Raw genomic sequence first — 14,125 nt, 5'->3', positions numbered from 1 at the left:
AGTTTTCGGTTTAATTTAACACAATTTGTTTCAGTCCAACACAAAATACTGCATTTGTATTGAAATTTATATGAGAAATGTACAGCCCAGTCACACTCACAGAATGTCTTTGTGTGCACGTTTTATTATTTCACAGAAGGCAGGAAACCAGCTCCTCGGTTTTGCATATTAACATTAAATCAACACAGTAAAATAGGACAGAGTGCTGCTTCGCTCCCGCTGACAAACATTCATTCTTCTGTCTTCTCTTTCTTTCTCACTGTCCGTCATCCTCTGGTTCTCTCAGGCCTTGGCTGTGCATGGTCTTTCCTGTCATCTCCATCATGGCCTGAACTTCAGGATCTGAAACTAGTATGCTTTTCTTATTCTCACCCTGCAAAGGCAACCCAAGAAATACACTTCAGGTAATATTTATAACTCATGCGTCATATTGTGAATTAAAACGGTCATTTTTTGCCACTGACCTCCCCTGGTTCTTCCGCTGGCTTGCCAACGCCCCACACCTCCAGGGTGTCCAGTTTAAAGTCCTCCTCTCCTGAAAGCTGAGGACTACCATATGTGGTACAACGTGGTCGAGCCCTACTGTGGCCATGGCCGAAATCGAAGTCCAACCACAACCCAAAATAGCCGTGCTGACCACCCATGCCCTAAACCAGACAGTTATGTAGGAAATGCTCAATATAGTAATTTTGCCTTTTGTTCAGTAGTGAATTTGCTGCTTTCAGTAGAGTAAATAGACCTTACCAAGCCATTCGGCATAGTCTGCTGGCCTTGGTTCAGGTACATGTAATGATTGTTATAGCCTGTGCAGGTGAACACTCGCATGTGAGGAAACACAGAAAAGAGGAAACATCTGGAATCACCTAGTGCAAATTGAAGAGAAACAGCGATTGTAATGAAAGTATTTCAACAGAAGTTGAAGAACATGTTTTTATTGTGTCCACCCTTTCACCTTGGAACTGAGGTTTGACCTCCAAGCTTTGAGAAGCAAAGCCCCCAAAAACATGGCCTTTAGTGTCCTTCATCAACAAGACAGTGGGACCCCGGTCTTTACAGTTACCCACCAGTCGGGTGAAGCTTTCCCCATGTAGGCTTGTGGAGAATAACAACCTCCAGGGGGCAATGTAACCATCAGGAAGATGAGGTGACAGGAACATCAAAAGAGGTAGACTCAAGAGACAGCTGAGGGCACTCCAGGGCGCATACTGACACTGGGGCAATAGAGTCAGAGGAGGGTGAGAGGGCAGCCTAACCCCTAGCCCCTCACCAATTAGAAACTCCAAAAACATAGCCATTGTCGGGATCCGGAACAACCAGTCTTCCAGACAAGAAACGTCACATGTGTTCTGATCTAGAGATGCAGTAAGGACTTGTTAAGACATACGTTAAGATATGTGACTGACTATTCATCTATCTATCTGCATTATGGGATCACAGATGAATGATTAAACGTTTAAAATTAAATTCCACAAACCTGAAGGTTTCATTTCAGAGGTCAACTGTTCTGCCAGTGCCTTAACACCTTCAGGACCATCGCCCATGCGATCTGGTCGCCAAGCTCGTAGATGCCCCCTGTAGGCTAAAGTTTGCACTGCAGACGAGACCAGGTCTTCCACAAACTATTCAACAAACATTAAAATCAGCATCATAATAATGATCAATCCATGTTCAGGCAAACAATGTGATATGTGAATTATTTAGTACTTACACCTCTGATCTGATCAGCTGTGGCAGAAGCTGCTGTTTCACCCCCTGCCATTGCTAAAACCAAAGGTGCACGTTCCTCTGCAGTTCCCCTACAGATGTCTGCCAGGAATATCACCAACTGCTCTCGACTAACCCCACCACCAGGGGGCAGTGCAACTCCAGGATCAACACTGTGCATGCCCTGGAACATTCTGTTTATCATTGATTCCGAAGCCACATCTCTCATTGTCATCTGCAACAAATAAAATAACGCTAACATTACATATGTTGGCACAGATATATATAATACGAATTGTTCAGGCCTCTGTTTGTTCACCAGACGTTACATTTATGTCTTTACCGATGCTTTTTCTGTAAATATATTAGAATACAGTGCAGGTTGTGTATGTCTTTAATCGCTATTAAGGAACTGGTTTCTATAAAGCTACTGTGGAACAAAAGCATTTGAGAGAACACATTTATAACACACTATAAAACCGAGAAAAGAAACAAAACCTTTTCTGAATCTCAGTTGGTAGAGCATTGGTAGAGGTTCCATACTATTGACACTAATAAAAATGTCAAGATAAAGCATGGAAGAAAATGACCTCACTCAACAAAGGCAAAATAAAATCAACTTTTTTTTTATTAGATTAACTATTGTTTTTTAACTAATAATAACAGTGACAATATTAACATACAATATAAATTTATTGGCAGAATTATATTTAGTGTGTAGGTGAAGCACACATACAGCCCTTTTGAAAAAGTCAGCACATGCTGGGTTAGGTATGTTTTAATGTTTGTTTGACCAGAATAAACCAGCTGTGGACCACCACATGACCAGATAAGGACCAGCACATGACCATCTTAAAGCAGCACATGACCATCTTAAAGCAGCACAAACCAGAATCAAACATACCAAACCAGCAAATGCTGTTTTTTTCAACATATATTTACTGAAATAAACTATATTTATTGAAATAATAAAGAATCACAACAGATGTTTTGTAGAATGTTTATATGACTGCTCACCTTCAGCATGTCTAGGGATAAAATCGTCCCTGTTTTCCCAGATGCATCAGCACCAGATCCATGAAGCCTATCAAATATCCCCTCTATAACAGACCTCTCATCCGGACGAAAATGAGCCAGACGTTTCTGCACCACAGCACTGTCCGTGTTTCCCATCGCCCTGTGCACAAATTATTCAACGTGAATTATTCATAACATGAAGACAATAAGGTTAACGTTAGAAGGACTGGAGACTGTGTTTATCAGCTTCCGTCTAAAACACATAGACGTGAGAAAAACAGATTAATGTTGAAATCTCAAAAGCACTTCTATTATGAGAAACTGAAGTGAAAACCTGCAAACGTCAGCCACAGTTATCTTCGTTTCCACGATGTAAACAAACACAATACAACTTCCGTGTTTGAAATGACGTCACAGTCAGTGGACCAATGGTCCCTGAGAAACATTCAACTGCGCTGTGATTGGCTTGATCGGATGAGAGCAAGTTTTTTCAATGTAGCAACACAATTGTATTTTATCCTAGTATTTTGACTAGAAAAAAATATATAACACACATATACGGGATAATACAATTATTTCCATGACATTATGAAATAATGTTTGCCTATATTTTACGTTTATGACAAAAAAAGGCGATAATGACACACCCGAGCCAGGTTTTTGATGTTTGCGTGAATCTTTACATTTATGTAACTACTTACAGCAGAAATTAAACAGGAAAAAACACGGAACATGATGAACAAATGCGGAAATAAAATAGAATATAATAGAATTATAGAATAGAAGTTATAATGACGACACAGTTGTTCTAAGCTACGCTTAGAATAAAGCACAACATCAAACATTCATTCAATTAACGTTTCATTTTTTGCTGAATTAAATCGGTCTGATAATAGTCTGGTTTGGACAGGTTAACTAGGTAAACTAAAACAGTATGACTGTCATTAATAATAATGCAGTACCTCCGTCCGACCAGGAGAGGACAGACACACACAGCCAGAACCCTTCGCTTTGCTCAGGGGTTTTTTACTCATCTTTCTCAGCGGGCGATGAAAAACGCCTTTTAAGGGCATGATATTCATGTGAGAGAGGGGCGTGATCACCGTTGACGACACGTTCAGTCTTCACCACGAATTTTAAATGTAGCCGTTTAAGGGCATTTCCACGATCGAACGCGTTGTTTTAAATAAGGGAAATGAAAATAGGCAAATCAAATGACCAACATTGAATAATAGCATTCACTGTGATGCGACGGAAACAGAGAATGTAAAGTTGTGTGGAATGAATGAACCTCAAGATAGCGGAGATGCCGCGGCGCATGCGCAGTAAGCACGTGCCCACCCTGCAGGTTTACTTAACTCTGTGCCAATGTTTATAGAGCTGAGATTGAAAACTTCTCTCAGATATCAGTCCATGGTGTCAGATCTTCACTTACCCCAGCTCTTTATGTTTCACCATATCAGTGATGTAATTAAACAGAGTTATATTAATTTATAATGGTAACTCCCTTTACATAGTACATATGCTATTACACCAGTAATCATTAAATATGCCATTTTTCAGACATTTTGCATGTGTTAAAGAGAATTGCAATGCAGAGTTCACAAGATAGGGTTTTACCACCTTATTTTATTATTTATGACTGTATACAGTGCAGGTGTTAAGCCACAACAATGCAGCTATTGTGTTGGCTGCTGCATACAAACCTGGTCACACTGTGAGCATGCATAGACCTACTTTCACTTTTGTTGTTAATGTGGAAATATGTGTAAACTGTAGAATTCATAAAAGCTTACAGAGAGTGAACTAATGATGAGCACAACTCCTTTTCTGCTGATATATTGTGTATATTCAGGCCTGTGTGTCATTTGACGTATGCTTATGATCGCATAAGTAGATAAAAAATATATCACAGAAGTTGTGCTCTGCATACGTTTTTTGTGTTTCGGAATATTTGAATAAGCTGTGTTTGTGTGAATATACAATAGGTCAAATTGGAAATTCTCCCAATACAGGCATTTACATTGAATGATCAACAGTTGTCTGTATCAATAAGGCATGTTTCTAACAGGCATGTGTTATAGTTCCAATCAGGTAAAGTGGAAAGGTATCTTTGGCCTTAATACAGTCGCTTTCTGTCAGCTCTTGTTTGCAAGTTGAGACATGAGCTTTCTTTCTTTTTGCACTTCTGCTTCTCTTGACTGCCACTTTATTTCCACAGCCCTATATGGTATGAGTCTTTAACACAGTCATGGTACAGGAAGTTATGAAAATGTCAGCACCCAAACTTAAAAACACGCACAGTTTTATCTCTCATTCTCTCATTTGTGTTTAGACATAACCGTGTGACTGTAATAACCGAGACACTTGGTCTAACAACATATTCAACAGTTTTATCAACATGTATTGCTAAACATTTCTTTTCGTCCATCTTTGTCTAATTTGTATATCACACAGAGAGGAGCACAAACACTGCCATGCATGCAGGATGCATGACAACTGTTTGTGGTTTAGAATCTCAGGGGCTCTGTGTGTAAAATCTGTTTATGTTTTATGGCTAATCCCTAACTAAAATGCATGTTTGAGCTGTCAAGCAATAAAATTGTTAGACCATTAATACTTTTTCTAATGTAATAAGTTAATGGGAAGCTGTGAAACCAGACCGTAGTCTTGTTACCTGTTATCTACATCTCTTATCCAAAGGAAATGTTTCAAATTATTTGACTTTGATTCATTAAGGGTAACAGAACAAAGTCCAAACCTTTGTGATTAATAAAAAGACATCGCAAAGAGTTACAGAGGGGGGAGCATTTAAGTCAGAACTTCACTGAACAGCTGAGAAAGAACACGTGTGTTGATCAACTATTATTAAATTATATTTCATTGAATGTTTCTTGATTCATACGTAAGAGTCTTTGAGGTTGTAACTTTAGACTGAAATAGTAAACAGATTAGCAGACCTCTTCCACATTCATTCCAGTAGAACTATAAGACATGTACTGTAATGCATTTACATGGGCCCTATTTTCCAGTGTGTTTGCACCACTTTAAAATCTAAATGAATGTCTTCATGAAATATGAGGTCAAGTGGGATAACATATTTTATTACAGAGGTATGCTTGAGACTTTTTTAATTAAATAGTCATCATTAAACAGCCAAATTTGTTTAGGACTATAAAAGCTGACCTTTACATTTGTTGTCTTTGTGCGCTTGACCTTTTATTGCATTGCATGTGTCCCTGCATTTGGATTGCATGTTTTCAGAGTACCGTGCTTGATCAGCACATACATAATTCTGTTATTCATCTCATTGTCCTATATACAGAGTTACAGCCCAATTAAATGGATATTTCTAGCGGAATAACATGAGGAAAATGGATGTGGTATTGAAACATATTTTTCACTTTATGCAGAATCAGACAGAAATGTTTCCATACAATAACTATGTTGAACCCTGCTAATTCTGTCCTTCAAATTTAATCAAATTTTTCTGTCAAGCATACAAATGTGCCAGGCCAGTGTTTTGTACCAGTTTGTTTTTTTACTAATCTTACCTGCCGTTCATGGGCAAGTGCTTGACTATCATCACCCATCTTGTGTTCCTTGTTAAATAAAGATTTATGCTTGAAAAGATTTGGTTTTCAGTGGTTCAGTAAACATTGTGCTTATTTAAATTTGTTGCCATGGCTACAGTATCTTGCTGGCAGATGTTGATGAAGTTGGTGAGGCTAGTAAAAATATTGCAAAGGCAAAAACAAGTGAACCACTGGCCCATTTGTATTCGGCATATCTACAAACTGAGCCTTTGTGTAGCTCTAGAATATTCAAGTGTGGGGCTGAATTCAACCCACAACTTTACATACAGTGAATGTTAGGAATGCACAGGCTCTTATTTGCTAATGTGTTGTTGTTTTCTTGTGCCGTCACATCAGTTGATCTCTTGACCTGAACTTCTGCAGATGTGGTCTTCATAACCTCTGGAACGTTCAAGACATTTAGTTGCTTAGACTTGTGAAGTTTTGAGAAAGCCACTGAGTTGATTCGCCGGGAAATCCAGTGATGATGGGAACCCTAGTCACACTACGATTGGCAGGTTAGTGACTAAGACACCGCAGAGCCATGTTTGGCTAGTTGGGGTGCATCTTTGTTAGCTCATGACAATGGCAGTGCTTTGGCACAGCCTGAATGGTACACATGAACCCTGAGAAATATCCCATTCACTTGCTCTCAAAGGACCCCTCCTGAACGCCCCAGTTAAACCCGTGTTCCCATGGGCCTCAAACCAAAGCTCACCCAAAACCGCACTAGCATTCGCTTAAAAATCGCAGTTCTCTTTAGGATTTTGTGTGTCTCATTTAAAGGGAAAGTTCACCCAAACTGAAAACGACTCATCTTTATGTCATTCCAAATGTCCTTGCATGCCTTTCTACCTTCTGCAGAACACAAAAGAAGATATTTTGAAGAACATCGACAACCAAACAACATTTGCCCCCATTGACTTCCATTGTATGGACACAAAACCACTGAGAGATTTCTCAAAATATCTTCTTTTGTGTCCCAAAGAGGAAACAATCATGCCTTTTTTGGTTTTGGGTGAACTACCCCTTGTCTTTCTAAACCGAGTGTTTCAGATAAAAAAACAGATAGAAAATGTGGAATGCTGTGTGTTCCCAGAACTAGAGTAGAGTAGCATGTTCTAAATTGATGCCTATCATTGTCCCTAGACTTCCTCTTCCCTTTGTGCCTCTGTAGATGTAAATACAGGTGTTTGTATGTAAACAAATTTGACCAATTTCCCTTGAAAAGTCCATCCTAGTCACTAAGCTAATGTCACGCTTCCAAAGCCATAAGAGGCAAACTTGTGTGAAGACTACCCTCAGTCTAGATCCTGTCATGAAATATTTACAGAACACTCTGTTTGTTCACCTTTCACACTGTGTCAAATAGACTTAATGCAAAACCGTCTTAAGCCACTTGCAAATGTATGTGATGTACGCCACACTATCATTTTGTCACAGGTGCTGTGTACAAAAGATACATGTTTCACTTCTTTAATAAATACACACACACACAGTCATCACATGACTTAAGCAGTGTTTGTGTGGGCTATGAAACACTCTTAAACTGGGAGGCCTCTGGAATGCAGGAAGGATCCGAACAGAATAGCTAGCAGTGACTTCCTTGTGAACTTCTAAAGAACAAGATGCCAAGGAGTCTTTCGAAACATGTCCACACACACGCACACATACTTCTGCATGACAGCGGGTTGTAGAACAGCAAGCGTGCAACGCTATTGGCGGAAGTGGCGGAGTTGTCAGAACACGCACAACTTCCAAAAGCCCCATAAACAGGGGGGGGGATAAAGATAAGGAGTAGACTGTCTGGCCGTGTGCTCGCATGGCTTAAAGCAGGCATTCTTGATGACAAGAGTCAATACAAGGCCAGTCTTCCTCTGTGAGACTAATTAACATTCACATGTCATTTATCTCATTAAAGCAGTCCCTAGTCACCTGTCTCACCCACACATGCTACTCAAAGCCTGATTAAAAACATGTTGTTGCTTTTTGTATTTTATATACATGTTAGTGAGACAAAACCACCGCCAATATGCTTAGTTGTTCTGAGCATTTTTGGTGTGTTGCCATGGGGTTGCTAGGTGCCTACTTACTGGGTGAAATGAGTTACACAGCTAAATTGAATACTATTTTAGAGATTTAAAAAACAGTAATTGCACCGAGTAATTTATGCATGTGGTAGGTAGATGCTTTTATTCAAAGATACTTATAGTGCATCCACTCTAAAAAAACTGGGTTATTTTCAACCCAGCTTTAGGTCGAAGAGAAACGAAGCCAACCGCTGTGTTATAAATTGACCTATACATAGTTGTTAAAACCAATTGCGGGGTCAAATATAAACATTTTATGGGTTTAACCCAACGACCGGATTCGTCCTTTTGCATTTGAGAGCATGTTTTAAGAGGGTATTATATATATGTGTAAGTGTTGGGAAAGTTACTCTGAAAAAGTAATTAATTACTAGTTACTAATTACATATTCAATAGAGTAATTAGATTACTGTACAAATGACTCTCTCCAAAAAGTATTTAGTTACTTATTACTAATTATTATCTATATCCTACATCATCCGTGATTAGTTAAGTTATTCAAGAATAAACATGAAACGACTCTTTTAATTCATTCAAATAAATAATATAACACCTTCCAACCTGCTGCCACCTAGTGTGACTCAACCCAATGCTAAAATCTACGGACCCAATTGAAACAGCCATCGAAAAAACAATCGGACATAAAAAGGCAGATCTTTCATGCGGCCAAATTTTGTGAGCGTTCCTTAAAATCCAGGTTGTTTTCTAAAGTCTCTCTGGGCTCACACAATTCAGCGTCAGACAGCCTTGAAGAAGCTTATAGATTATGGATTAAGCAATTATGCAGTTGGGTTCACATCTGTTGGACTAAACAGCAGACAGGGGGAGTCAGAGACGAGATCGGGGATGAGAGGAACAGAAAGGAGAATGAGTGAAGTAAATTGGGGTTTTGTGGACAGAGGCCATTATTGACAGGCTTGAGAGCAGAGCTGCTTGGCTTCAGGAGGCCCGACCACAGTGGTGACCATGACAACCCCCATGACTCCCCTCTGGATTATTAACATTTTTGCAGAAGAGCAGTGGCCGGCAAATCAGCTTGTATTTCCCAAGCACAGTACTGTAAATAAAGCAAGAAACAATACACAAGGACAACCATCTTGGAAAAACAACAATTTTATTCTGAAATGATTGCTTTTGTGACCATCGTATTTCTTTTCTTGGCTCTTGGGAGGCATTTCAATCCAAAGTAAGATCCACATGTTATTTTCCGTAACTAAACATAACATATTTAAAAAAAAAAGACATTTGGGGAATTTTATTTCAAATTAAACTCCAAAAAGGCTACACTAGAGAAATGGCTGCTCCTTGATTGGGTGGAGAGACAGCGAAACAGTGATTATAACAGTGGTTATAAGTTCGTTTACCCCCTGCATGAAAGCCAGTCACAGTGGAGTGTCTGCAAACACACATACATACAAATGCACACATTCCATGATGTCTCTCTCTCCATGGGAGATTAAGACAGTATACACAGTGGTCTGTATTAGAGGAGTCAGCAGAGAGATGAAGATTCATAAAAAACCCTAAATTAACCACGTTGGTCTCGTATGCTCTCCATTTCTTTCACCGAGAATGTTATTGAATAGAAGCGTATCACAGTGATGACAACGCTGAGCCAAGGGAGCATCCTCAAAACATCAAATTGGTTACAAAAATGCCCCTGAAGAAAAAGACAATCTCATAGCACAAGACAAAGTGAGATGATGCACAGTACAGTAGATAAATCAACCATGACCAGACTGGTGAGATGGATGAGGTATGTAAATCTGTGTTGATGTGTGCGTGTCTGCGTTTGTGTGTGGATGCATGTATGAGATGACGTTTTCCTCTTCCTTCTCATCCAGTTTGGATGCCCCAGCCCCGTGGAAACCCCAAGTTCTATTCGGCTTGGGCATCGTAGTTGGCTCCGCCAGCTTTCTTCAGCTCATTGCGAAGGTAGTCTTCCTCCAGCTCCCGCGGATCACTGATCATAAACTCCTTGGCAAAGTTCTGTGTGTTAAGAGAGAGAGTGCATGACAGCGCTGAATGCAGGAAAGGGATTTTTTGCATGAATGCACCAATTTGTTTACGGCGACGATGAATATTCCAATCAATGGGTGCGTCTTATTTTCTAAGAATTGGCATACAGTAAAAGCTGGGATAAGTTTATGTAAAAGAAACACACCTGAACGATGTCTTTGACCAGTGTCTTGTCAGTGCTAATCTTGGCTCTCTGTAGTCCACTGATGTTCTCACCGATCCAGGTGATGAGGGTGAACTTGACCCGCTTGCTCATGGCATCACCAGTCGTGATCCTCACGAAACCAAAGAGACGATCGTCATCTGCGAGTCAAAGAGAAGACTTTGAACCCAGTGTCTTCGAAGATGTCTCTTATGATAAGGCCTTCACTAAGTACATATTTTATCTATCAGTACTGAAAAAAATGTTCACAGTTCTACATCAGAAAGCAAAACAGATATCATGTAAAAAGTATTTTCAGAGGCGGAGAAAATAACACTAAGATGACAACGAAAGTTTTTCATGTTTATGAGTCTAAAGTCAACATTACAATAATGCACAACAGCTTAGCTGAACTTTGGCTGTTTAATAGCAGCGTGGATGTGAAGAAACACTGTCTCTTTTGTTCCCTTGTTTTGAATCTACACTATTGCTTTGTTTTTATTCCCAGAGAAAGACGTCACAATATGAAATGCAATCTGAGTGAATAGGCAGAGAAACTGAGCCTTTATGACATCATAATACATGTGAAAACCAAGCCGGGGAAAGTGGGCGAGTACGGGAGTTGTTCTAGTTAACACTGTACTGATAAGGATAATGTAAGGTGCAATATTTCCTCTAACACTCCCAAACTGCCCTCTGTATTACAAGCACATAACTCCACAACCAGCCCCTCGATTTCAGAATATGCTACAACTGCATTGCAGGGGCACTGGGATGCGGTTCGATGATAACATCAATTCCTCTTTATGGCATAAATCTCCATGAGCTGCTTAGACACTGACAGTATTATGCAGGGCTTGTTATTTACAGGTTCAATTATTAGTAACAAACAGTATATTTCTCTGCACTTTGACCCCATTTGCACACTTGTGAAGCTTCTTACTATATACAAACACACACACCCATAGTGCTCTTGTTTCTGACTTTGCATTGTGTATGAAGTCCGGTATTTGAATAAGATCTTAGCAGGACCTTCCTGAAAATGCTCATGTGAAATCACTTGGCACTGCTTGACTGAAATGATCTGGTTTCTGTTGTTGATTAACTGGGTGTGAGGTTTAAGACGGTCTGTCGGGAAGCCATGGGTAATATTTTCAATAGTTTTATAAACCACTTCATTCAAAGGCTGTGAAAATATCAAGAGCAAAGTGCAGCACTGATCTACATAGTTTTAGGATCTCTGGTGTATTTGAACAATAATTAAAGTTTAAAAAGCAAAATTTGGTAAGCTATTTATGCTCAACGCATCAACCTATCTAATGAACATTGAAAAGCATGAAACTAAAAAAAGGTTTTATTGGCATTTCCTCAATGTGGGGGACACAATCTTCCACTTCCTCTTGTGTGTACTCGTCACATTTCTGAAGGACTCACTTCCAGTCACTCTCTTTTTGTGCTGACTACTTACATGTTCTACTTTCTAGGAGTCACACTATGTTGATGCAGCAATAAACGAATAAAATCGTTTAACCACTTGGATATCTCTAGAGGTAATGTTCCTTTCAACTAATCGCAACAGTAAAAACGTTCCATTCAACAGGCTCATTTCACCAACATCACAAATCAAAGTTAATCAAATTCAAAATGCTCATAGTTTATATATTTTTACAAGCAAAAAGTGTTAACTAATGTCTTTATTTTGATTTGGCCCTATTGTGGTTCAAACAGTGGATGGCAACTATACCCACATCCTCCAAGAGCTGAAGAACCCAAAAATCTTTAAGATATTTTGAACTTCAATTAACCTGTATCACAATTTTCTATTAATACTAAATAAACAAAAGCACATGACTTTCTCAGTAAACTTCACGACGACAGGACGTTACAAAGGCTTGTGCAGCAACAATTGAAATGTATTATTATTATACTGTTCCATAAAGAATACATCATAGATCATCTGTCAAAGCACAGTAACAAAGCCAAGGTATTACAACACTTCTGCAAGTTAACATCTGCTACTGCACTTCATAGTCTTTTGAGATTGAGCACCACACCCAAATCTTTCTTCCTTTAGGATGACAAAATCAGAAGTGAGAAATAAAACCACATTCAATTTCAGAGCACAATTTGACTTTAAGATCTTTCCTGTTATAAAGTATACAACACACTGTAGCTCCAGATATCTGCATAGTCACTGATATATCAGAGTATAATCTGAGAAACGGATTATAAGGTTTTCACTGTTTGTTTATTATTGATTAAATACATCTTATTAAACTTACCACCTGTTAATGACCCTCTACTACCACTCCCATCTCATCTAAGACTAATATGAAACCATATAAGGTATTGTCTAATGTCTACCTAGGAATATCGAATACTTCCGTGGTCAGGTCAGCTGTGATGTGTTGCATTGAACACTTCTGATTATGGCTTGAAAAGTACATTTCTGTTCCTTATTTAAACATGCTCAACAATCAATGCATGTGATCATCAGAGAATGGGCTTACCTGTACACAGACTCTTAAATTCTTCGTAGTCGGGCCCGTGACCAGCAGGTACAATGGTGGATCCGTCATACTTAAAAGCAGCCCTTTAAACAACAAAACATGATAGTTAACTGTTGCCAGGCTTCTACTACGGCTGTGTTTTAAAACCTAACCAGCAGTCTATCTACACAGCAGTTCTGAGCATCGCAGACGAGCCTTTATTGTTAACAAATGCTGCCTAGGTAGGCAGTTCACTTGGTTTGCAACGCAGCCTGCATTCAAGTCTCATCCTTACGTGTTGCTACAGAGTGACAGTAAAATAAAACCGATTTTTAAAGGCCCCGCTGTTACAATGTATCAGAAAATGGACTCTATTTGTTGAAACAATGTAACGAGTTCATCAAAAACGCGCCAATCAAGTCATTCCACTGCAGGCGTCTCTTACCAGCTTATATCGGAGTTGTCGTCTCGCACTAGATTGTACGCGTCCCTGCAAGCCTCTTTGTCGATTCGCGTTGCCATTTCGACGATGCAAAGGGATAGACAATAAATCTAAAAGCTAGCGGATTGAGAGAAAACGCAAAGAGTTGAAATCCCAAAGTGTGACAGAAGGGATGCGGATAGAGGCGGAGGAGCTGCTGGTGTGGCGGGGGAGTCTCTTCTCTCAGTGGTACAGAGAGACAACTAATTTCACGACTCGATTCATTTCCTATTGCCACTTAATGGGCGTTAGTGTCAGATTGCCGCCGTTTTAGCGATGAACGGAGCTCTCGCCTATCCTCCTAACGGACAACCTAGGTAGTGTGCTAAATTAAATCCACCCAATCCCGTTTCATGTTTTTAACAGTTACCCTGCCATCTTGTGGATATTGATTGGTCTTGACGCTAAACACAAGAACAATGCATTGCATGACATTACAACGTATTTAAAATGGATATTTCTCACGAAGCAATCGAATGTCACGTATCATATTTCTGCCTTAAACTATACTATAATATAGTGAAATGTTCATATTCCTGCAGGGTTTAGAAACCACAAGGGCGAATTTGCAGGGAAATCCAACAAACATAGGATGGATTTCCATATGC

The 14,125-nt window shown here is 39.4% G+C and overlaps 2 protein-coding genes across 2 annotated transcripts; both read right to left on the bottom strand.

Annotated features, from left to right (window-relative positions):
* Positions 1–104: 104 nt before the first annotated feature.
* Positions 105–3,126, bottom strand: meak7 (MTOR associated protein, eak-7 homolog). Its single transcript, XM_056766366.1, has 8 exons — positions 3,056–3,126; positions 2,722–2,881; positions 1,709–1,939; positions 1,475–1,619; positions 953–1,351; positions 745–863; positions 465–647; positions 105–373 (listed from the first exon to the last, which is right to left on the bottom strand). Exons 2-8 carry the CDS (start codon positions 2,875–2,877, stop codon positions 257–259), a joined length of 1,350 nt encoding a protein of 449 aa, XP_056622344.1. The 5' UTR covers positions 2,878–2,881; positions 3,056–3,126; the 3' UTR covers positions 105–256.
* Positions 3,127–9,483: 6,357 nt separating this feature from the next.
* On the bottom strand, positions 9,484–13,772 carry cotl1 (coactosin-like F-actin binding protein 1). Its single transcript, XM_056765710.1, has 4 exons — positions 13,482–13,772; positions 13,058–13,140; positions 10,551–10,708; positions 9,484–10,375 (listed from the first exon to the last, which is right to left on the bottom strand). The coding sequence occupies exons 1-4, from the start codon at positions 13,556–13,558 to the stop codon at positions 10,265–10,267; spliced, it is 429 nt and encodes a 142-aa protein (XP_056621688.1). The 5' UTR covers positions 13,559–13,772; the 3' UTR covers positions 9,484–10,264.
* Between the last annotated feature and the right edge of the window lie 353 nt (positions 13,773–14,125).

Source organism: Triplophysa dalaica, chromosome 14 (genome assembly GCF_015846415.1).
Source record: "Triplophysa dalaica isolate WHDGS20190420 chromosome 14, ASM1584641v1, whole genome shotgun sequence".
NCBI classification, from domain to species: Eukaryota; Metazoa; Chordata; class Actinopteri; order Cypriniformes; family Nemacheilidae; genus Triplophysa; species Triplophysa dalaica.
The sequence above is the reverse complement of the archived record's forward strand: the minus strand, read 5'-3'. Positions and strand labels throughout refer to the sequence as shown.